We start from the raw sequence: 25,322 nt of genomic DNA, 5'->3' as shown, positions 1-25,322 counted from the left end.
CTGTTTCTGGAACCGATCCTTGCTGATTTGAGAAGAGTTAACCAGCTCTTTCAAGGGGAAGACGTTGATCCACTGGGAATCTTCGAAGAGCTGCATAGACTTTTCAAGCGGCTTCTGTCCAGGATCCTGAAGCCGTGTGGGCTGCGAGAGCATGACGACTGCAGCCTTTGCTATCTGGATCTAACAAACCTGGAATCCATTTACCTGGGCCTGAACGACGCCGATTTAGGCAGCAGTTTTCTTGACTACGTCCCTGCAATGAACCTCAGCACCGAGGAACAACAGTCCTTGAAACGGCGATGCTTTGCTTTTATTAAAGCTTGCTCGTCCGACTTGCAGAAGCGCCTCCCGAACTCTTCGTCGCTGCTGCGCAAACTGAGAGTTATCTCTTCTCAGTCAGTTCTGAGCCCGCATGCTATGCAGGGACTTAAAACATTGCCACGCGATCTATTCTTTTGCCCGGAGCACCGGATTGAGGTGCAAGTCAGGTACCTGGTTGAGAGTGTCAATGCAGATATGCCTGCCATCGAGTTCTGGAGTACGATTCATAAGTATTGGGACCCATCGGGTCAGAATCCCATGAAAGACATCGCAGAAGGGGTTATGAAGCTGCTCGTCCTACCCTTGTCTAACGCAGAGGCAGAACGGGTGTTTTCTGCTGTGACACTGACCAAGAGTGACTTACGAAACAGAATGTCCAACGAACTTCTTGTTGCTATCCTGAAGATAGTTTGGATTGCGCCTAAAGGGCGCCACCACCTCTACGTTTGAAGTGCCACGCGAAATGGTGGAAAAAGTTAACAACAGCAGATCTACACCCGAGTTTTGACAATGCTGACTTGGTGTTTGCATTGGCTTTAGTTAATTTGTGTGTTTTACAATGTGCCTCGCAATGTTGTATCTGGTCAAGTCTTTTTTGCTCGTCATTTTACATCCGTTAGCAGGATAAACTAGTCATTTTAAGCAATATTTACACAAGAATATGTGACAACATTTTTTTTATTTGTGGTTTATCTGCCTTGTTCCTTTTTTTTAGATAAAAATTACCTGTCTTATCGACTTCCCGTGTGGCGAAGAAGTGACAGGGAAAGTTGTACTTTGCTACGAGCGCCTTCCTCCGCATCCCTTCGCGCTGTCTAAGCACATACTCGATGATTTTCATATCACCGGAACAGCTGTTTTGACGGCGCGTGAAGGTAGGAGTTTTGAAAAAGCCAGCCAGTCTCAAATCCTGAATCGTCTTCACCGTAGTGGATAATACAATAAAGCACCTACTTCGTGAGCATCCGGAATGGAGGCATTTTTTCTTTCGGTCACCCATAATGAGCGTCTTTCTTCCTTACAGCCACCCGGAATGCGGGGGGTTTTCACTTATTGTTGACCTAAACAGCGGTAATTTCGGTTAACACATGTAAAATATCTTTTTGTCTGGAGAAATTCTTTAGCACATGTATCGATGTAAAAAAATAATAATTCTCGTTTTCTCCTATCTTGGCGACTTTTTTGGCTACTAAATGAAATGTTTGTCCCAGTTGGCGACTTTTATGGCTACTTTTCGGAAACTTTTGGCGCTTTTCTTCCCCGAGGACCTGGCAACCCTGCCTGTGATAGCGCTCTTTTACTTTTACGCTCTTTTACAATTCCCAACATTACGCTTTGCAGTACTTGAAAACTGACAGGTCGATGCGACACGCGCACTTTGCTAAAGCATGCTTTGTCGGTGGTTCATCACTGTCAGCCTTACTACGCCTATAGCAGGACAAAGGCGTCTCCCATATCTTTCAAATTAACCGTGCCCTGCGCCAGCTACGGCTACATATATCCCCGCAAACTTCTTTGTCTCGTCCGTCAGCCTAACTTTCTGCGGCACCCCCGCTATGCTTGCCTTCTTTTGGAATCCAACACGTTACCCTTAACAACCATCTGTTACCTTGCTTTCGCATTATATGGCCTGTCCAATAGATAATATTGGAATTTTCGCGAGCCTAAAAGGTGCATTCATTTTACTTTCGTAAAAACATAATACTGTGTTCGTCAGCAGCTGCGTGTTCCTCTTTATTTTTGCTCTCCACGAGCAAAACACTATATCTGCGAGGCAGCACGTTCAGCTCTAAAGCTCTAACGCGCCTGGACGAAGCGCGTTGAGAGGAGGGGTCACAAACATGGCGGGCGCCGTATCGCCGCCTTCTCCGCAGTCTCCATCTTGAGGCAAGTCGCTTTCGTGCCATGGTGCGGAGCGTGCGAAACTTGTGTTGTGCGCCGGATGATGGGCTACTGAACTGTGATATCGCGAAAATTAGTACGCCAGGCTGTTGTATTCCATTGCGTGCCGGATCGGCGCCCGATGTTTTCGTTTTCCACGGGATGAGACACGGACAAAAGGGTGGGAGGCGAAGGGGAAACGTGGAAACTGGAAGGTGAATGCGGAGACCTGCAAAGTAATTAAGCCACAATACCTGTTCTGCTTTTTATGCATGTCAAACGCAATTAAGTGCTTGCGGTAGCAATAACATTATTCCAATGCATGCGCTTCACCCATTCCCTTGCAAACACTTTGTGTGGTTTGAATATTTCTTTTTAGCTTGTTTACCAACCTCGCACTGTGCACAACAGATATTTTGACGTCCCTTCTTCAACGTTGAAGCAGGTCGAAGCATCACTACAAACGTGAATATCAAACGCGTTGCATTGAATTCTTTGGCATCGGGAATAGCGGTGTAACATCGAGGTGTAACATTTTGTGGTGTAACATTTTAATTCACAGGTGTGCGAAGGCTTATAAGCTAATATATGGACAATACCCTTGGCGCTGTGGCTGGACAAAATATGGCTTTTTTGACTAGTTACATGGACTGAAAAGGCTGCTTTGCCTGCATGCTTTTCGAAAGCGCATATGTATTTTGGCACGATGTAGCCAGATTTTGTCGAGCCACAGCGCCGAGGATAATCGCGTTTTCGAAATTGTAAAAACTGATATGGCTATTACTAACGACTGGCTACAAATCTCTAATTGCAACTAGGCGCCTAACTCTATTAGTTATAAAGTTAATTCTTAAAAATTAGTTAACCAGCTTACATTTTGAGATGATTCACCGGTTTTATGGCGTCCGCCAACACTAGTAATGCTATGCTGAAAATGCATATTTCTATTTCAAAAAGCCCACTTTTGAAAGTTTTTGAAAGTCTTTCCTGAAACGCCTTGGAGCTATCCGATACGGATTATTCGTAGCAGGGACATGAATCAGAGGTGTAATGCCTGAAAGGAAATGCTTGCACAAAAAGATGTTCAGAATTAACGACTCATTGCTTAACCAGCTTTGTAATACTTTTAGAACGGATATCTTTGTTCTTTTGAACACCCTCATCTTAAAAACGCTGCACGAATGCTGCCTGTAAAATACAGTTTTGCGGCAATAGCGGCCGTGATAGTGCTAGTTTGAACCACGGGATCTGAAAAGCTGTTTTGCCCAATTAGTGCGTCCTGTTTTTGCAAGGTCGGCCCGCTTTCAGACTGGCCGCAGTATTTGGTGGCAGAGTAACTGCTGGCTATCTAAAGACATTCCTAGAATGGATGCCACCACGATTAGCAAAAAAACTGCAGAGTGTGCATCGGAGCAGAGCTGTCGCTTTCGCTCCAGAGACTGGCTATTAAGTTTATGACTCACGACCCGCAGTGTTAATTTAGCCCGCAAAAAAAAAAAAAAATAGTAGAGCTAAGCTTAGCGGCTTAGAGCACTAATCAGCCAGAGCTGTTGACTAACGCACTTAAGAATGCAATTATGAGCGGCCGTGTCACATAGTCACCGAACGGTGACTAGAAATGTAAGTGGAGTTGAGGTCACGCGACTTCGTTCTCATTCAGGGCCCCAGGGCTGACTGGTGTAAGAGCTCTAAAGAATTAGGACGAAAATTGTACAGCTGCTTTCAAATGCTGTTTTGACAAAGCCGTGTCTGACCCCCGCAAGGATAAAGAAGTTCGAAAAAAAAAATGGTTTGAAATCCTGCAGTACTGCGAGGAGAAACGTTTGAGTTGGTTCAAGGTACAGATCCAGCGCGCCTTGGCATCGTGGTCTGTGCTTGAGTAACATCATAGTCTGTTACACACGAGGATTAAACATACTTTATTTGTCAAAGACGACAACGGTAATTTCGCGACAATGTCAACAATTTTTAATAATCAGGCACGACTTGGTAAGGCACCGGTGGTGTCACAAAAATGCTCAGCGGCAAAACAAGGCAGTTTCGTCATTTTTTTTTTTTGCTCGAGCCTCTGGCTGGTTCTGTATTACGACAACGACAATATCAATATAAAAGAAAGCAAACATAACCACCTCGCGAAGTAATGTCTTATCACGTCGCTCCGCCCAGTCTAGGTCCTGCATAGTTAGGCTCAGTCATTCCTCCATATTTATTTTGCGTCAGAGAAATACAATAGAAGCTAACATTGCTGTTTTTGTCGCTATTTATTGACAATAAAAAAAGTGGCATCATTCTGTTGCAAGCTTCGGCCAATATGGCTGCTAAAGAGATATAAATATCTTCAATTCCCTTGTTATCCCGCGTTAGACACAGAGGCAAACAGCCAGGTGTTGTAAAGACACCATGTTTGCCGCACAGATACTTAACGAGATCCCCGATTTAAAACTACAAGAGGAGCTTTCGGTGCATATATGCTAATGAGGACACGTACTACATACTCTCCCGGCCATTATTGCCGTTATCCTGCCTGCCTAAGTTGCACTAAACTGTAAATCTGGCTTCACCTTGTGCTCAGAAGTCCCAGGAGAAGCCTCCCTCGAGTTACCGAGTAGCAGTATTAGTGGTTTTAATGCATGAAGTATTATACGACGCGTGGCGCGAAGTCATGGTGTGCAACAGATGCGTGGAAAGGAGAAAACGGCAAGAACGACATGAAGAGTGAAAACGAAAAGCGGAAAAGGGGAAGGAGAGCAAAGGCGCGCGCGCTCTGGAAGCGGCCAATGGCAAGGCGAGCACGCTCTCCGGAAGCAGCCAATGAGAGGGCGTGCGTCGAAGAACCGAAGAGCGGGGAAAGAAGAGCTACGAGAGGTACGCGGCGACCTTGGCCACTTGGACGCAGCTCTTCGGAAGCTGCGTCCGATTGCATCGACCAAAAAGGAAGACTAGTCCGAAAAGTGTATGCGAACGCATTCCGCCGCGTCAATTACGTTGATCGCCTATCATGTGAAAAGACAAAAAAATGAAGGAAAAGGATAGATTCCGACCGCGGAAACTGCCACTTCCTCTTCGAGCACCTGATGTGCAGCTGGGGGAAATAAAAGGGTTAGTATAGAAGATAGGCAGAGGAAACAAAGATAGTAGGAATAGCCGTTGATCATGATGGTAGAAGCTTTCTCGTTCCGACTGTGAACTTTGTACGACAACGAACAGAAAATGGGTTCTAACACGGTCGTTCACGGCTGGTACAGGGAAAGGTTATGGTACAAATGGAAAAAAAAAAAATCTGCCAAAATTGTTGCGCTGCTGCTGCTCCTACACTCAAAGAGAAAGAAGCAATATTTAATGATCTTCTCTGCCCTTCTTATCAGAGTGGGAGGAGAATGTTGCTTAGTCACGCCGTAACGGCGAAAGGCTTCAGAGTTCGCCCATGAGTGCTATCGAACCTAAGAATCGAATTAAGGAGCGTAACGAAGTGCCACCATCCATTGTTTTCAGGAAGCTGAAGTTTTCAAGCGCGAAATGTCACAGATCACTGCCAATCAAACAAACAGCATTAGTAAGACGCAAAACAGGGATAACGAGACTCAAAAAAACAAACAAACTCGGAAGGCAATTATATGCGAAAGATTACAGAAAATTAAGGGCAAGGTTCAGGTCAGAGCACAGACACAAGCCCACAGAACCCACAGAAAACCTCCTCCCTTAAATGCAGATATGCAAAGCGCTGCAGTACAGCATAATAGCGTTTGAATAACTCAGCCGTATGTAGCATCCTCCTTGTTTCAGGTGCTCCGTGACGTTGTACATATTGCATACATTCATAAATGAACAAATAAATTAGTTACACAGATTAAATATCTAGCAGCCTTTCTTTGCCCTTCATCTATAGCAAGCAGGCAAATCTGAAGAAACGTCGCTTTTCAAATTGAAATTGTAAGCAGGCTTCTCCAAGTCGCACGTGCTGACAACTTTTGTTAAAGTGCACTTATGAATTCGTCACAAAAAATATTAATGTTTGTGCATAGCACAGGCAGGAACCATTAAGGTCAAAGAGAGTCTGGGTGCAAATGGCATTCCAGATAGTCGTTATCATATGATCAGCGCTACACTTGAGGCTGCTCCTAAACGTCGTGTCACCATGATGTAGGAAAACACTGCAGCATGAAGTCGCATGCGAACTTAAAAAAATATATAACAGCACAATGGTCTCTTAAACCGGCAGCAGCACCCATCAAAATGTTCTGTCGCCGCTGAAGAAGACTAAAAGTTTTGCCTAGTTGTCCTTGCTTATCCTACGAAGACTGTATGGGGAATTCTCAAAACCATCAGGACACAAACTCCTCTTCGCAACAAAAACGCGTGAATCTGTTCCCCATTTACAGCAATAACGCACGTTATCTGTTTTCGATACTCTTCATAGGTTGTTGTCAATGACTGCAAGCGACCCTATACGAACGTCGCGTAGCGTGGTCTGACTAGCGTATTTCTTTGAGTTGGACAACATATTAATATTATGTGCTGTCCCAATAGAGTTCGGAAGCTTACCTTATTAAGAACGGCGAATATTTAAGCGCATGGAATTCTGTACGTGTGGACTAGACTATTCTTACTTCCTTCCATGGAGTAAGAGAGAAGCGCCGTTTCTGTCAGATGACAACGATTTTACTGTTTCCTTGAAGCTGCAGCAAAGCTGTGATGCCACCGCGTTCCCAGCACACCCGCGTGCCTTCTGCGTTCATTTATTTCCCTTTCCACTTCGGGCTGTCACTTGTGATTTCTCTCTCCTTCACTTATACTAGCTGCTGGCACTAAAATAACGAAAAAAAAAAATAAGGCACTGGCATATGGTCCTTTCTCCGCTATTGTTCGCCGCAGTGGGAACCACAGAATGCCGAGCAGAGGCTGTTTTCCTCATTTCTGGTTTCTTTGGTTTGCACGCAGACGGTGGCGACACCTAGCCCGCTCCATTATACCCATCAGTGAGAGGCGGCTGGGGGGAAAAGGGGCAGAGGTTGGTGCGAGGAGAGACGGAAATGCAAAGGCAGCATTCTCTAAAGGATGTCGCTGCTTTTCATTTTTTTTAATTGGCTTTAACTGGCACTTTATCTGTCCTGAGAGACCTTTGCTGGAGCTAATTTGTGGCGCCCTCGCTCATCTTACTTGCCATCCTACTAAGCGATATGGATGACAACGAGCTTATGCTAAGTCGGCGCTCCTCTCTACCTTAGTTCTGCTTTCGCCCCTAGATGAAGAAACAAAGCTTATTTTCAAGCCTTGCGCGAGAGAGCAATTCATATAAACTTCTGCGTCTCATTTTTCTCTGTACTCACTCTTAATTCCTAAGACTCTTCTGAATTTGTTGACATGCAAATACATTTTTTGCAGTGCACGCCATTGGATTGCACTAGTTCTGTAATTAAATGAAACGATGTTATATAGTTCAATGTGAAATATATTTTTCAACTTTAAGGGCACTTTAACATCACTTACGTTACATAATACTGCGAACGCCATAAGACGTTCACACAATAGCATAGTGGGCTAATTGGTATTGCATCTTGAAAGAACGAAACGGTGCAACTAAAACGAAGTGCTTGTGCGTGTCTTCTCTTTCCCTGGTTCTTCGTTTTAGTTTATCTGTCTCGTTCGTTCAAAATGTTCGCACATTTAAAAAGCAATCACTTTTAAAAGCAGCGGTTATTTCCGTCCCACCGCATGTAAATTACAGAAACCGGTAGGCAGAGCCGGACTGGCGCAACGTCTGAGATAATAATAAAATATATAATAAATGACTTTCATCGCACGGCTGCGAATATGACACACGTCGTACTCTTTGACCAGAGTTAACGTCTGGGCTCTTGACCGAGAGGGGTACAGAAACAGGTGTTTGACGCCTCTGGTTCTGTCAAGGCAGGTCGGTTTGAATGAAACACTCGGTGATTGTCAACGAAAATATTCCGATTATCACGAGGTGGTGGGCAGTTTGAGTGGCAAGGAGAAAAAAAAAATCAAGCCAGAAAAGAAAAAGAAAGTCCAATAAGCAAGCCTGCTGCCCTCTCGTCAAGGGGCAAAGGCTGACTAGAAAGGTAATATACAGGTTTGTACATGTGGTCCGAGGCAGGGAAGGTGGGCGAAAAGGCAGTCGAGGGGGTCGTCCGCATCTTTCTACTGGTAGACGAATTGGGCCGCCTGCGCGCCCTCCCCGTGCCAGTAGCCACCGCCGGCCGCCGGGGCCTCTTCCTTGACCTTGTCGCAGTTGGCGAAGTACTTGGGACTGGGTGGGGAAAAGGCACTCGGATTGGCGCTGGCAGCGTCCATGCCCATGCCGTTGGTGGCCTGGCCTGTGCCGGCGGCGCCGGCTCCGCCGCTCGGTCCGCCATTCTCCACGTCCTGCAGTAGGTCGTGGAGAGAGAGAGAGAAAAGGAAAGGCGCGTAGGTTGGTCAGAAGAGGATTCCTGTTGGTTTCTCGGCACTGGAGAAATGGCTACTGCAGTGTAAAAGCAACCAGTGAATGAACGTATCTCAATGCCCCGAAAGGCATACAGCCGTCGCCCGTCGATATGGGAGAGTATGGTTGTTCATTCATTCGAAGGGTCCTTCAGTTTACTCTAGGAGAGTCAAAGAGAGAGAGAGAGAGGTAGAGAAGAAAGAAAATGGGGTAACCTGAAAAGAATTTCTGTTGATTACCCAACACTGGGAAAGGGCTATAGAATGCCAAGAGCATACGAGTGAATTAAAATATTTCACTCTTCCAGAAGTATACAGACCCCGATGTGATAGAGTGAAATGTGTTCATTCACTCGGAGAATTCTTTGCTTTATTATAGCAATAGGAGAGAGAGAGAGAGAGAGAGAGAAAGGAAAGAAAAACTCGGGAGGTTAACTAGGAGAGGATTTCGGTAGGTTATTCTGTACTCGTGGAAGCTCATTTGGAATTTAAATAACCTACGAGTGGGTGCACATATTTCGCCTCGCACGGTACACAGACTCGGCACACAGACTTCGATGTGGTAAAGAGATGTGGCTATTCACTCGTAGGTTTGTTTTACTATAGCCGTGGGAGAGAAAGAAGTGGGGGAGGTAACGAAAAGAGGATGGCGGTTGGCTATTGTGCACTGCGGGAAAGGATATTGCAATCTAAACAACCTGCGAGTAAAGTAATGCTTTCCTCTCCCACAAAGCATATGGGCTTCGACGTTGGCGAGTCTGATACCTTCATTCACTCGCGTCTTTGCCCAAGGCATTCATTCGCTGATTGTTCGATGCTGCAATCTTTCCGGTGGTCTGAATGTTAACTCAAAAATGTGTACTCTGCAAGACAGCACGATAACTACTGCTGCAAGCACTGCGGCAGTTAGTTGCCCTGTATGGTTGCCCTCAAAGCGCCTGGAACTGCTCACACTTCCGAACAGCCCGTATTCAGTCCTTATCTCACATCCCACACAAAAACCCACCCACTTTTGTCAAAACTAGCTCATACCACCACTTCTGCCCCTGCGCACATACAGAAAAGCCTTGACATTAATCAAGTCATATCAACACTGGGCCTACCATCTCTCTCTCGGTTAACTAGTTAGTTGCGTCTGAGGCCCTAAAGGTCATTCTAGGGCCCCCAAATCATTAAAAATAAAAAAGGCTTGTGGCTAAATGTGGTGCTGTATGGAAATCAAGTGTGATGTTTCGCATTGGACACCAGTGAAGATGTAGTGCTTGGTTATTTCTTTTCCCTTACCGATTTTTTTTAGCAGCCTCACTGGAGCACTTACTTTCATGCGTACTGTCTTCGTTAGTTCAATAGAGCATGCTGCCGGGCTCCTTGGTGCTGCGTGATGTGAAGAAGTCAGCGCAAAAACTAGAAGAGTGAGAGCTTACGAATGTCTTCTCTGTGTCTTTTTTCTTCCGTCCGTCGTCTAGTTTCTGTGCTGAATTCTTCACGCCATGCCCTCTTTAGGTTCCATAACCTCAACACCAGCGATAATTGAGGCTTCACCAAGAGTATCGTCCATTAGGCTACGTGCAGTTCTCAAACGCCATCGCTGTCTTGATGTCTCACTTCCAAGTCACGTGTCACGTAGGTCAAGAATTTCTGCTGGTAGAGATGTATTTTGTACTTTTTGGTTGACCTTGATGTGTAAGCTTATAGCTTATAAAGCTATAAGCGTGTTAGATGGTGATAATTAGAAGTCGTCTCTTATGTTCAACAGAACTTGCAGACTGGCAAGATGGTTCATAGTTCCAGGAAGTCGTTTAGACACTCGCAAGGCAAACACAAACGAGACGAAGGAAATATATTTGCTGACATGGACCGCAAATAAAGTCAGAAGAAAGTTAAAGCTTGCCTGTGTCCTTCTCTTCATTTGTGTCTGTCTTGCATAAGCGCGATACTACGTACTTCCTGAAACTATGTCATATATCAGCTGTATCATTGCACGAGCTTTTTTTTTTGCATGTATTGCCGCGTGCCAGAAGACATAAGTATCGCACATAACTTGTGACACGACGCATACTCACTCTCTCATTGTTCTTATCTATAGTTACGTTTCATGGACAGCCAGCTGCGCACCAATCTTCGTGGTATGTGCACACGTTGTCCATATAATACATGTTGTGCATATTTTTGTACAAAGTTAATTTGTTGCATGGAAGTGTGCTGCTCTGCACTCGCTCTTTCCAACTTTTTCTTTAGTATCCCTACTAAACCTACTTTTCTTTACCTACTTTTTCTTTAGTATCAGCCTGCCCAGCACACACTCAACCTGAAGCTCACATTACAGTACCTCATTTCCACTTTAAAACGCGCAAAATAAACTTGAACGATTGGTTTTATCACCAACTTCACGTTTTCAACAGAATCACCAGTTTTACGAAAGAGAGAACACAAAATTTCACTGCTGTTATAATTACTCCGAGAATGACTTTTCTTTTTCGTCAAGGTGGCACTCTAGTTGCTCAGCACTCTAACAGTGCATTAACGCTATGACGATAAACCCGTTACCGATGCACTGTAGATTATGGGCACACACTTTGTATGTGCGATGTGTATGAGCCATGTCCTGACGCACAGTATAGCTATCCAACCCCCCGCGTTGGACCACTGATCCGGGCGTCTTGCTAGCGACCTTGTGGTGGCCGGTTCGAATCCACCCAACGGCGCTGCTTGCGGATGGCGACGAATTCTAAGAACGCCCGCATTCGCACGTATCTATACAATCTGTTGCAACCACACCCCTTGCCACAAGGTTTCATCTGACCCGTGCATGGACACCGAACCGACTACTGGCCGAAGCTCGTTCTGCTCTGCCTCGCGGAAAGACGGGTACGGCGAAAGTATCGGTAGGGCGCACATCGGGACGGTAGGGAGTCAGGTCGGTGGATAAAGTGATTACGCTTGCAGGAATAAGGTGGGGGCAGCTTGCAGAGGACAAAGTTAATTTGAGATCAGTGAGAGAGACCTTTGTCATACACTGGGCGCAGTCTGGACGGATGCAGGTGATGATGGCGATGATGATGATGATGCACCTCACCTGTCGTATCCAGCTGTAGTAGTTTGGCGCCGATGCCCACACCGAAGAGGAGAAGAAGGAGGGGTCGTAGTGCTGCCCGCTGGCCGCACCTGTCGCCGGCGACGACTGGGAGGACAACACCGACTCCAGCTGCGCGATGTACTTGATGGCCATCCTGCGCCACAAAGATCCTGTCACGCGCTGCGCTTTTGTTGCGCGCATCGGAGTCCACAGTACGGAGGCCGCGGCCTCGTTTCTCTTTCCTTTCTTTTTGTTTGTGTGTTTGCTGCTCCTTCATACTTAGCGTGCCGTGTTGCCCAATGCGCCACCGCGTCTTCCTTCTCTGAGGACTTTAGGCGCCAGTCATGAAGAATGGTGAGTGGCTGCGCACCGCAGGCTCTTGACGCCGAAGCAATAGTTTATATCCCTTATAAAAAGGGTCTATTGACTTTCTATAGCTTTCTTGCAGACTCTTTTGTCTTTATATAGATGCTTTCTTTTGCCTATTCATAGTCTATGACAGTCTACAGACAAGTCTACTGAAAGTGCATGGCCATAAATCTATATGTTGTCTATAGACCTTATAGACAAAAATATATGGACAGTCTAGACTATGTAAAGAAATTTTTTTAAAGATATATATGGGTTGCATGTTTCCCTACACGTCCGCTGCGACTAGGCAACAGAGCAGCGTCTGCTTCGTGGCGTCTCAGAGGTCGCGGAACAGTGACCACAGTCCAACGGCGGCGTTATGGGACAGCAAATATCCTTAGCTTAGACGAACTCGGTCAACGCAAAACGTAGGATATGAGCGGGGTACGAGTACAGACACACACGCGTAAAAGAACAGATCCATGCGCGGTGTACTTGCCTGAGCGATTCGATCTTGGAGAACTTTTTGCCTGGAGGCTTGCAGAAGGGCAGCTTCTCCCTGAGCAGGTCGAAGGCACGGTTCATGTCACGCATACGGCTCCGCTCGCGGTCGCAAGCGTTGCGCTTCTGCTCCTCGCGGCTCAGGGTGCTCGAACTGCGAGCTGCATTCATCAGGGGTGGGGGTTAAAGAGGAGGAGGGCAAGCGCTTCGTGAGATACATACTCAAGCGACGAAGGGGCATATACGCTGCTGCAGTCTGCCGTCCGAACGGCCGCCGAAACATACCTTAGCTCAGAGGTTACGAGATTAATTTGTACAAAAAGGCCTTTGTGGGGCAACTCAAAGGATAGCTAGTCTTCATGTGAATTTTTGAACCGTACTTCACTGTCCTTCGGATAGTTGTCTGTAATGTAACTGTGTCCCTATGGCTTAGTTACCAGCGACCATCTGAACTTATGTTCCTTTGTCATGCCATGTGTCGCGGCCCAAGAGTACGCTAGTCACTTCAACAAAGAAGGGGGTGCAAGTAGTCTGGAGGTAGCGCCGTCTTGTTTTTTTGTTTTTTTTTTTCAAAATAAAAAAAGTTTGCATCCCTGTCGCAGGCCTATTGATGGCCATGCCTTGCTTTTCAAGGCCCGAAACACACGCACACTGTTCGTCATGACAGCCGAACATGGTTGACCTGTTAATTCAACTACGGTATGACAGAAACAACAAGACCTGAACAGATCATAGAGAAATAAAGCAGTGCATACCAGCTGTAAGGACAAATACGACATGGAGACGTCGTCGCTGAATGCATTTTATTGTGTAGCTAGTCATCTATGTAAAATGAGGGGTCAAAAGTTCGCAGCACGCTGCAGCAGCAACCAAAGTGCATGACTTTGTTATCGTCCGATGGTTGTTGATGATGGTTACCATTTTTTATGGCGCAAGGGCAGCTTTTGCCCAAAGGGCGCCTTGGCACTAGGTATTTTCGGCTACGCAAGGTAGGGTCAAAGACCCATTTCTCAAGCATTTCACGCATATCAGGTGAGCACCAGAGCAGGCGAAAGCCTGCACCCATCGTACTTTCGGTGGGTGCCTGGCGGAACCGAGGATCCCACCCCGCGCCTACCCCATGCCTTGGCCGCACTTGAAGAGTTGAAAGTTAGACTTCGGATCTCATATATGTGCTAGCCGAAGGAGGCTATCGTTCGCATGTATTACACCTAAACACCAAGAACACCATTCGGACGTGCTCGAGACCTTTACCCCCTGCACGGTGACATGCTCTACCGGCATCACGCCACTCGCCCAATAACTGCGTCAGAGAAGCAGTCTCAACGCCAGCTGTGTTCCAGAGCTTACCGAGGTTCTTCCGAGCACATAAAAAGCCACATCCGCTGCCCAGCATCATTTTATGGTGATTGAGTAGTCGCTCGTGTGCGGTAAATGACGAATGGCATGAAGTATATACTCATAGTTCTTTACCAGCGCGAACTGATTACCGCGGGTTCAAAAGATAAAGAGTCCGTCGACCATTAGAGGAGCCTGTGTGACATTAGTGTCATTGTGCTCGTGGGTACGTGTAAATAGCAGGGGATAAAACTAACAATGAACCATTGGACAAATTAAAAATACGAATAAGTACCAAATTTAGTGGACCAGTGAGACGTGTATAATTGCACAATGCTTTGTGTACTGCTGCTCGAGACAGCCTTCGTTCATAATTAACGATGCGTTGAAAATAACTGATAAAACGTACAGTGCTTACAAAAACCAGTACTAGAGACGACAAAAAATGAGGCATCGCCAGTTTCGATTTACGTGCCTGTGTATTGAGTTTTGGAGCCAGGGGATGATGAGTACTTACATATGTACTACAGTGATTCTAAAGAGCACGTTATTTTGAAATGTGCTTTCGAGCAAGTGTGTCTAGAGGCGCATTGAATGAGTTCAGCAGCAGGAAAGCAGACTTGAGAAACAGGCTTCGTGGGCAAGTCTACGTAGCACCACGTGGTCCACTTCACTATGCGTGGCACCAGCTTGCTCACGTGTGCACTATGTGAGCCCGTGGCGCCACCTGTTTTCACGCGATAGAGGTGAGACACGCGGGTGGGCAGCCTCATGAAGGTTGCACTACCTGACATCGCCGTCACTTCTATGCCGGGGAATGGCAAAAAGCGCGGCAATCAAGAGAGTACGCGTCAGGCACTCGATTTACGACTGATCAGAACAAGATCAAGTACGTACAAATCACCCGGCTAAGCTGGGAGAGCTTTTATTCATAATACCACTGTTGCCCGCTGGTCGGAGCCTGTGGGCTGTCTAAACATGAAAGCTACAACAACCCGAAGTTCTCTGGGCCTAGCCAATAAGGAACCGTTCTTACTGGTAAACAACGTTTTGTAGTTCACTTCTCCGCCAGTTGGCACCAGGGGTCGTACTTTTTCCGAAACGTTCTCTTTTTCTCTGCCATTGGTCATCCCGTCGTAAATATCAGAGTTACATTTCTTGCTGGCTATCAGCCGCTACATCACAGGGAAGTCACCAGAAATAAAAGGACAGGAAAATTAAAAATAATAAAAAGAATCTTTACGAGAGGACTGCAGAGGCCGTATTTATTTAAGGATTCTTATCGCTCTTTACTCTTCTGTCTCTATGCCACTCGTCTACCCTGGCTTTTATAGTAGAGGCAGAGACTGACGTTGATCACCAGGTATCGACTCTCAATACAGGACAAAAAAAAAATGAATCGCAAAAAATTATCTTAAAAAAATACTACTCAAGGACCAGTATAATGTCACGATTCTATTCCAATTATATATCTTTTCGTCCTTTGTCATTGGCTGAGGCACATCTATATATACGTCATCGCCGGGCTCAGCCATTCGGCGCGGCGGATGGTGCCAGTGGAAGAGAACCAAACGAAAGGAATAGTTGCACTATGCCGGCCCAGGTCTATTTTTCACTACGCCGCACGGTTTCAGTGCAGTAGAGTGGATCTAATTCTGGTCCGAAGCTCCGTACAGATGTTTGTTTCTGTAATGGAACGGCCGTGCGCATGCATTTCTCCCATCACTCTAAGCGAGAGAGACCTAGTTTAATCATACAGGCAGTTGTAGCAGACTCTGAACATGGGCGAGTAGACGCGCTTCGGCAAGCCACACCACACTTCGTCTTACACTCCTCACGGATCCGTGTTGTCCCACACGTGTGGGCAACTCGGTTACGCGAGACACATGCCCTGACCTGACTCTCGTTACGAACACCAGAGATGCTACCTGGGAGAACCTGGGAGAGACTCTTGGTAGCGATCACTGCCTTCTCCGGGTTACTCTTCTGGCGAAGGCGGCTCGCAAAAAGTGGGGCCACACTAAATTGACCGATTGGCATAAGTTTCGAACAAAAGAGATACCTCCCGTGCTCTTTTCCGGCGGATATGCGGAGTGGGCAAAGCAATTAGACACAATACAAAGACAACATGTCACGACACTTCAGACCACTGAAGAGATCCCTGCAGTGGACAATCACCTCCTGCACTTGTGGGAGGCTCGCCGGAGTCTTACCAAACGGTGGAAGAAGCAAAAGCTGAATCGCAAACTTAAGGCTCGCATTGTCGACCTCACGGAGCAGGCTGCGGCGTATGCTGCCCAGCTCACCGATTCAAACTGGATAGAGAAGTGTAATTCGGCAGCGCGTCAGATGAGCTCGAGAGGAACATGGCGCTTCTTTCGCAGTCTCATCGACCCCGCTCAAACGAGAGGGGAGACGCAAAGACTGCTCCGGCGGGCTTTGCACGGGTACCAAGGTACGACGGCTCAACTCGCGGACACCCTGTGCGACAGATATCTCTGCCGTATAGAGGACCCAGTTGGGCCCGAGTACGAGTACGCGGGAAAGCCGAATCCCGACATTGATGCCCCTTTTGAGTTACACGACCTTAAGGCGGCTTTAGCTAAAATGCGGCGAGGTACGGCTCCGGGTCGGGATCGCATAACAGTCAATCTGTTGGCCAACCTCCCAGATTCGGCCTACCTCCACCTGCTAGGGTACATTAACCAGATTTGGGACGGGCGTCCACTCCCTCCCGAATGGAAGACCTCCTTGGTCACTTTCATCCCTAAGCCAGGCAAGCCAGTGAATACCGACAACCTGAGGCCCATCTCACTAACCTCTTGTGTGGGCAAGCTTATGGAGACGATGGTTAGGGATCGCCTCTCTCCACACATAGAGACCAAGGGCCTCTTTGCAGACACTATGTTCGGGTTCCGACCGCATATGTCTGCGCAGGACGTCCTCCTCCAGTTACACCGCTACATAATACGACCCACTGCCATGCGCCACAACGACAAGGCCATCCTTGCCCTTGATCTTAAGGGGGCCTTTGACAACGTTCGTCATAGCAGCATCTTGGCTAACTTGAGTACCATTGATTGTGGGCGCAAGGCATTCACATATGTAAGAGACTTTCTCTCGAAGCGTCAGGCCTTCCTCAAGATTGAGGATGACGAATACGGACCATACACGATGGGTACACGGGGTACACCCCAAGGGGCGGTCTTGTCGCCGCTTCTTTTCAACATTGCCATGATGCAGCTTCCCCACCAATTGGCCCGGGTGGAAGGCATTCATCACGCACTATACGCGGACGACATAACAATTTGGACTACCGAAGGGAGCCTTGGGGAAATGGAGGACCGCCTTCAGCGGGCCGCCACCATAACCGATAGCTACGCTATCGGCTGTGGTCTCCAATGTGCTCCCGCAAAATCGGAACTTCTGCACATCAGATCCGATCCTAAGGACAACACGAGTTTGCAAATCTCTCTGACGGGAGGCCCTATCAAAGAGGTCGGGGAGCTCCGCATACTAGGTCTGTTCATCCATAACAGGCTCAGCCCGGAATCCACTATTGCCAAACTCAAGCGCGTAGGCGAACAGGTCGGACGCATGATCCATCGCGTTTCTAACAAGCGCGGCGGGTTGCGAGGCACGGACGCGCTTCGGCTCGCCCATGCCTTCGTGACCAGCAGGATCCTCTACTCCGCTCCCTACCTTCGCACTACGAAACAACAAGAAATAAGAATCGACACCATCGTTAGAAAGGCTACAAAGCGAGCACTGGGCCTCCCAGTGGCCACCTCCAATGCTAAGTTGTCGGCGTTGGGGGTGATCAACTCCTACCAGGAGTTACGAGAGGCCCACCTCGTGAACCAATATACGCGACTCTCGCAGACGGCATCCGGGCGCCGCCTGCTAGACCGCTTGCACATCAAACACGAGTGCACTCCAGAGGAGACGTGTCGGATTCCGGAGCTATGGCGTCACAAGCTCTGGGTCCCTCCACTCCCGCGCAACATGGACACACATACACACGAAGGCAGACGAGAGGCGCGCGCTCGGGCCCTCGAACACCAACACGGATCCAAACAGGGTGTATACTACGTTGACGTGGCAGGGCCGTCGCCCAATGGATTCTACACGGCCACAGTAGTTCACCAGGATCAATGCGTTAACGGGCTCTCCTTTCGGGCTCGAAATTCAGCACAGGCTGAGGAAGTAGCCATTGCGCTTGCCGCCTCGGACTTGAATTCGAAGGTAATCGTGACAGATTCGCGTCGAGCCTGTCAACACTACCTGGCTGGCGAGATTTCACCTTTAGCCTGGAGTATATTAAAGCGCGCAGTGAGGGAATCGGACCCTTCGCCCAAACGCATAGTTTGGACTCCAGGCCATCAGGGCGTTAGAGGTAATGAGGCTGCGGACGCGGCTGCCCGAGCGCTTACCTACCGGGCACCTCACCCAGGCTCTTCCGGCTCGGAGATTGTGCAACCGCTTCTGCGGTTCAGAGAAATTCTGGACGACTATTGCGAACGCCATCGTCTTTTCCCGGTCCCTGCTAAGGGCCTGAGTAAAGCTGATGAGCGAACTCTGAGGCGCTTGCAGACCAACACTCTGTTGTGTCCTGCAATAGTGCAACATTTCGACCCCAAAATTGATGGGCGCTGCCCTCACTGTGGGGAAGTTTCCGATACCTTCCACATGGTTTGGGCCTGTCAAAAGAATCCTTCCCTTCCCCCCAATCCTTCCCCTTCCCGAGAGGCATGGGAGGCAGCCCTGCTCAACTGCTCGGGGCTGGAGTCTCAAAGGGCTCTAGTCCAACGGGCGCGAGTAGCGGCCTCGTCCAGCGGGGTCCCGGACTAAGAACTCCACCTATGTAAAGGGCCATTTTTGGTCTGCAAACTCTCCTGTTGTTTATTAAAAAGTTTTCACCACCACCACCTCGAAGAGAATCCACAAAGCACTTCGTGCGCGGCGTCACACGCCGAACAGCCATCTCCTTTTAGCTTTGCTTCATAACTACTATTTTGTCTTATTGCCATTGTTCCCTGCAAGCTGCAACGAAAGAACTGAGAGTTAGCGAACCGTAAATGTCGTCGGCTGAAATTCACAACGCTGTGCTGAGGCAATGGAAAAGAAGTAAAATGAAAAAAAAAATTACATAATGCAACCCTCAGTTATTCCATTAGCCGCTGTGACTAAGCCAAACAGCACAGGTGCAAAAAAAAACAAACAAAATAAATTTACAGTCGGCATCAAAAGTTTACGAGCCATGTGAGCGATGAAGCATCTAAACTTCCTGGAATCTGGACCGCGCAGTTCCAACATCGAACAAAGCTCAGGATGCGAGCCCAGAATTCAAGCTTACTCCCTCCTTTATCCAACTTCCTTACGGCGCGGTTCGGGTGTCCACCGAGATATATGAGACAGTTACTGCGTCATTTCCTTTCCTGAAAAACCAATTTTTTATTTTCGACCTTTAGACTGCTAAAAAAAGGTTCATTCTTTTTGCACTCCGCATGGTCTGCAAAAGTTAGTGAGGCCGTGCGCACGTGTGAACTGAGATTCCGAATCCGGATGCCAGTTGGAACGGAACAGCGCGAACAACTAGAGCTCCAGCATGTCACGCGTGGGTCTCCGTCCTCTTTCACTCAAGGCTGAAACGTGGTACAGAGAAAGGGAGTGAAGTTGAGATCAAAGATAAATGATACCCCGACTAAACGAAACAAGCTAAAAACAAAGAGAAGCTGAAACGAGAATACTCGGGGACCGGACGGACGTCAATCCGGTCCAGTTGTGGGGAAAACAAGGCTTAGCTGAGCAGGGGCCCCCACGTTTCCTCTTCTATCGCTCACTGCCTGGCTCCCCTGTTTTGATTCTTTTCCCGTCGTGCACAGCTTTTCTTTTTTCTTTTTTTTTCCCCCGTATACCTGCACGGCGTCAGCCGAAACGTTGGCAGTGCGCTAGGCGAAGAGAAGTTGAGAGGAAGGAAGTGAGGGAAGGGAAGAGAACAGGTAAGCGGCCCCGTCGAGCCGTGAGCGAGCGCGACTCGAGCGCTCAACACAGCTGCGTGGGAGGAGCCTCGTGGTCTCGGCTGCTCTCGAGCGCGGCGTCGGCCTACGCTGGAGAAAAACATAGTCCGCTTGCCTGAGTGTGTGTGCCTGCAGCGAGACATCTATACATTTATGGTTCAGCGTTTCGAAAGCATTAGCCGAACTTGAGATACCGTGTCGGTATCGTTGCGGTTCGGTGAATGACCTCCAAAGATGAACTGGGCTAGAGCGCGAAATCTGGCGTGAGAATAAGAATACTGAGCAATTTCCATCCAAGGCTCGAGTTGGTAGTTACTGAGCAAAAAAAAAAAAAAAATAATAAAGTAAACGTCGCGAACGACGGCCTGCATGTTATCTTTTCTTTCTGCTTATCGCTCCACAGCAGCTTAACCTGAAAAGCCTATCTTATTTGAGAGTCGGCATGAAGCGCATTGGCCTTTAATTTCACGCAGTTTGTTCATATGCGCTGATGGACTATGTATTCAAAAATGGGCCGATCGAACAGCAAGTGCTCGTGGGTGGATAGCTGCTCCTTCTGTGCGTGTTCATCCAAAGATAGCAGTCGTTGTTGTTGATTGCATTAATAACTTTTTTGTTAATAACCAACAAATTAATACTCTAAATACGCTAAAGAATGTACAAACTCTAATTTAGAGTGTGAGCCATTATATACAGCTTCCACATTGTCCAACGAAGAGGAAAAAAAGGGGGTTGGGGGCAATCACATTTGCGGCATATTGCTTAAAAGCCGGCAAAACATCGATAAAATCATCCCTGTACTCACCGCACTCATTTAGCGCACTGCATGCAGCATATGACATTTGCACAGAAGGTAATCACGTGACTACCTTCTGAGCTTTGGGCTATAATGCTCATCTGTACAGCTTTTCTGGCTATGTTGCAGGGGTTATTTTCACAGCTCAGTTTCAGTACTCACTTGAACGAGGAGCTAAGGTCACTGCACCGTCGAGTTATATATACGAACGGCAAAAAAGGCTTCATGTTGAATAATAAACCGGTGGTGGGTGGAGGAACGGGAGCCTCGATCGTCACCAAGCAAAAAGAGCGCTCATTTAAAAAGGCCAGAAACCTCAAACCCGGGCGAGAGAGCGGGTGAACGATATTTGTTACTTTTTATTTCATACTTAGACCAGGGCAGGGGCAATATTTAATAGAGAGATTTAGCATAGCGGAGACATATCAGCGTAGATGTATCGGCCGGTTTACCAGACACCTGGTACGCATGCGCAGTTGCGTGGGTGAGACCAGGCGGGGCTATTGCGCGTGCGTAGCAGGTGTCTGGTAAACCGGTATATGTCTACGCTAATACGTCGGCGCTATGCTAAATCTCTCTATCACAACTAGTTTACTCCAGTTCTAATGTCCACATTTGTGGACAAAATTTATGAATATTGGAAAAGTGGAAGGTACTGTTATAGAAATATTGAAGGTAATGGTCCATTTTTTCGATGTATGGAAAAATATTTCTTTTAAAGTTTTGCACCGCTCGCATAGAGCAGCTAAGACGGCCATAGAAAACCCCGGGAGCGCTTTTTACGATCGCAAAAACAATAATAGCAAGAAGTGCAAGCCTCTGGACGGGAGATCTGCGGATATATTGATCGTCATAGTGAAATCTTCCATTATATGAAAAAAAAAAAAAATGCGTACGTTAACTCTCTCCCGTTAAAAAATGCTCTTGTTCAGAATTGTTGGGTACGTCCCCCCATTTTTTTTTGTCCTACGCCATTACATCAGGGACGGCACGGATGTGCCTGCTTTTGCAGGGTCTGCAAATCGACGCAACGAATGCTACAATCGAATACAATCGGATACAATCGAATCTAAATGAGAATTGTAATTTTATAGCGGACCAGGACTTGTACGTACAGGTGCATTCTTCGTCGAAGGTTTAATCGGGTCATCAGGGCCGCGCCATCGGTTCGCCCAGTAGGGCTACAGTGATCCTCTCAGCAGAGGGGGGCAATACTGCTCACTCCTCGGAGCACTGTAGATTTATCGACTAATTAGGGGCTCCGCTATGCTGTTGAGAGTAAGCTTATGTAGTCACATGACAGACACGCAATTTCGACAAAAGGCATATGCTTGAAAAGAAAAAATGCTTTGTAAAGGCAGCTCAGGAAAAAAGACGGACAAAGCAAAGCACCTGGATCTGGCGATGCGCCATCTACGGTTGAAAGTGGCAACCAGCATCGCTCCAGAAAACCTACAGCTGGCTGATCCAAAATCCCATGTCAAGAGGATATCGCCGAGAAAAAAGAAACAAAACCTAAAAAGAGTAACGTCTACCACCATGCTTAATATTCGGAACTATACACGGATAAGAGCCTCTCCGAGAAAAAAGCCAGCAAAAGCGAACTTTCGCCTTTGTATCTCTGCAGAGCATCTGGTGTCAGTGTTTTAAGGCCATTGCATGCCTTGCGTCAACCAGAAAAGACTGCACGCTTTATACACAACAGACGTTCTAGCACAGGCGGCTAAGCGTCTGACGGCTGCTATAAACCACTCTGCGAGTCCAGGATTTTGCTGAGCTTAATTATAATCGATGTGCAGTCCCTGCGGTGTGTAAACTAACTCAGTATCTAAACATAGGCGACGCAATTCTTGCGCCCTCTTTACGCAATTTTTGACTGTCATTCTCCTTGACTATGTTCTCAACGCCCGTTCGCGAGAGAGAGTGTCTGACCGTAGCACAGCAACAATGACGACTGAGGTGAACAGACTCATGTTGCTTGATTAGCTTTAGAGGATGACCTTCAAAGGGAAGCCCATTATCTAGCCGACCTGACAACTGCTGTGTCACGTGACGGGGTTTAGACCGACCTAGTTCAGTGTTATGTGCGGGCGGCTTAGAGCGTTTCGCAATGCCTTCTGACAATGGCGCTCTGCCTTTGAGTTTGTCTTTACTCTGAAAGCCTGCACTTTTGTCGCAATGAAAAAAACAGAAGAAACTGTCTTCCATTCGCGCCACAATTTGTCACCGTGAGACCTTGTCGGCTGCGCCGTTCTGGTCTTCATATGACACCCGAGTTTATTACTTCCTCTCAGTCATTGTTATAACTCACAAAAAAAAAATGTTATGACGCGTATGACTAGAAACGAATGAAATGGTACACAGCAAAAAGAGAGTAAGCTGTATTCTAACTCCCTTTTATAAAAGAGTGCGCGCCGGGGGACACTGTACTCCCTTTTAACTCCCACATAGGCGTATGCGTGTTTAGAGTGTACAAAATCCGCGCAGTGTTGGCACATGTTCAGGCGGTTCTTCATGTGCTCCAGTTCTGAAACATTCTTTTACGCGCCATTTACTTCCTGTGGACGTGTGATTATTGTTTATCGACTGTTTATTGAACTAGCTTGAGTTTTCATTCCAGTGTAAAACTAAATTCTCTTCGTGGCTCTGTACGCAGCACTTAATAAACCTGAGCTCATGGTCTGCTGTTGCTGTTACCATTTAACCTACTAAGATAACCAAGCTGTTTAGGCGCCGTGTTCAAATCTGCCGCGTTCGCTGCTGTCTCTTCTGCATCGTTTCGCAGTCGCCAGAGACACAACGAACGTTTTCTACCTTCAGATTTTCACATTCAGAGGTGCTCTGAAATATTGTTCTTGGTCCGCTGCCTTGTTCTTTCGAAAAGTTCGTTAAACATCGAACAACTTCCGCTGCATTGGCGTGACCTACGTTGCATCATGAAGAATGCAACCGCCATCGCTGATGTTGCATTTTTATTTCTTGTACGGGATTTAAAGGGACTGCGCTCATGAGCGTACCTACAACACAGTGATGAGACGTGTAGAACAAATACGTCGTACATTAAACGTAAGATTATACCAGGATTGTGCGTGCTACCGACGTGATGTCTGGCCTGCGCCTGCAGCTTCTTAGCACTGCATCAGTGTTGAGTGGCCAAGGAACATCTGAGACAGACTCCAACGGCGTAAATGATGCGTCACGGATCCCTCACAAAAAGCATTGTCTCGGTTATTAGTTACGAACGTTACGTTTTTTTTTTTATTTTTGAGTTTCAAAAATAATTTCAAGCTCGCTCCCAGGGAGGTTTGCGCGGATCGCACGTTTAGCGCAGCCGCTCTGCGACGAACGGCACACAGGTGGTGGTGCTCGCCGGCATAGCTTCGTAGCCGGGCCTCGCTTTCTTTATTTCTTCTTCTCTTGCGTGGAATTGATGGCACTTAACAGCACGCACCTGCGGCGCGAAACTGCAAGAGCGCTCGTGACGTCACGAGGTTGCTGCAAACAGCGGCGCTCGCAATTTCTGCCTGGTCCTCGCAGCTTTCGAGTTCGCTCTCCAGCTTTTTGTTTCATTTCAAATGCCTTCGAATAAGGTGAACCGAAAAAAAACAAACTTGGCGCCATTTTGTCAGGGTTAGCAGCTCTGCCATTATGCGCAGTGCGCAGTTACACTTATTTTTTCGTTATGGACCTGGTACTTGCGCATGGTGGAAATAAGTAAAGATACCATCAGACCAGAGAACGCTGTTGATTAGAATTTACCTGGAGTAGAAAAATTAGGCGCGAGTAATACACTCGTGGCACTGTACAGTGTGTTCAGAAATGAATAACTCGCCGCGTTAACGAAATGTCTCCGTTTCAACTCTTTACTTTCTTTTAGTTGGGCTTCTTCATGGCGTGATGGGAGCCCCCTAATTCCTTAATCTCTTGCTGTTTCCTGTTATGAACAGACCGGTGTAGAAGCCTTGTAGTATCATTTTTTCCTGATTAGCCCTAATAAATATATAGGCCTACAAAATGCACTGGTACTGCGTGCGTAGTCAAATCTACACCAAGTTTCCATCTATATACAGACATAACGTCGCTCTATATATGTATGCTGCCGTTTTAACACGTAAAGAAGAACAATGATACTTCAACAATTCCACTTTCCTTTGCTTCACTTCCGTACTGCATAATTTTTAAGCAAGAAAGAGAGACCTTATCATTCGTACAGTTGGCAGTGTAGATTTACACGGATATATCTATTTACCAGTCTCATTTTTCTCCACTATCAATAGCACGTTGCACCTTCAGTCATTACTTTACACACAGTAGCTTCTTTCCGCATATGGGGACTTTGTTACAATAGATTTTTTGACGAATTAAATGTGGATGTCGGTGCTCACATTCCATCGGAATGATTTTGTATTTGTTTGAAAACTGGCATGAGCCACATCTTTAGTACGCTTCAGGAGCAAGGCACTCTCGCGGAACGCTTCATTGAAGACGATTTCTCGTTACGTGTCCAGCAGCGTTTATACTGCAATGGATGGATAAAGCTATTTTCATTCAAGTACCATCTTTGACTGCACAGCAGCTATGAAATGCTTGGCTA

At 47.1% G+C, this 25,322-nt stretch overlaps 1 protein-coding gene across 1 annotated transcript in view; it reads right to left on the bottom strand.

The window, feature by feature from the left end:
• Positions 1 to 4,102: 4,102 nt before the first annotated feature.
• LOC149340757 (uncharacterized) overlaps positions 4,103 to 25,322 on the bottom strand; it is a 36,213-nt gene continuing 14,993 nt past the window's right edge. Inside the window, exons 3-5 of the mRNA XM_089549606.1 lie at positions 12,573 to 12,735; positions 11,723 to 11,876; positions 4,103 to 8,589 (exon numbers count right to left, since the gene is read on the bottom strand). Coding sequence (XP_089405732.1) covers positions 8,365 to 8,589; positions 11,723 to 11,876; positions 12,573 to 12,735 — 542 coding nt within the window. The 3' untranslated portion in view covers positions 4,103 to 8,364. The remainder of the gene's footprint in view (positions 8,590 to 11,722; positions 11,877 to 12,572; positions 12,736 to 25,322) is intronic.

This window comes from Amblyomma mixtum, chromosome 6, assembly GCF_055824585.1.
Source record: "Amblyomma mixtum isolate Tamu chromosome 6, ASM5582458v1, whole genome shotgun sequence".
Lineage (NCBI taxonomy): Eukaryota > Metazoa > Arthropoda > Arachnida > Ixodida > Ixodidae > Amblyomma > Amblyomma mixtum.
Note: the sequence above shows the minus strand (reverse complement) of the source record. Positions and strands in the feature narration are given on the sequence as shown.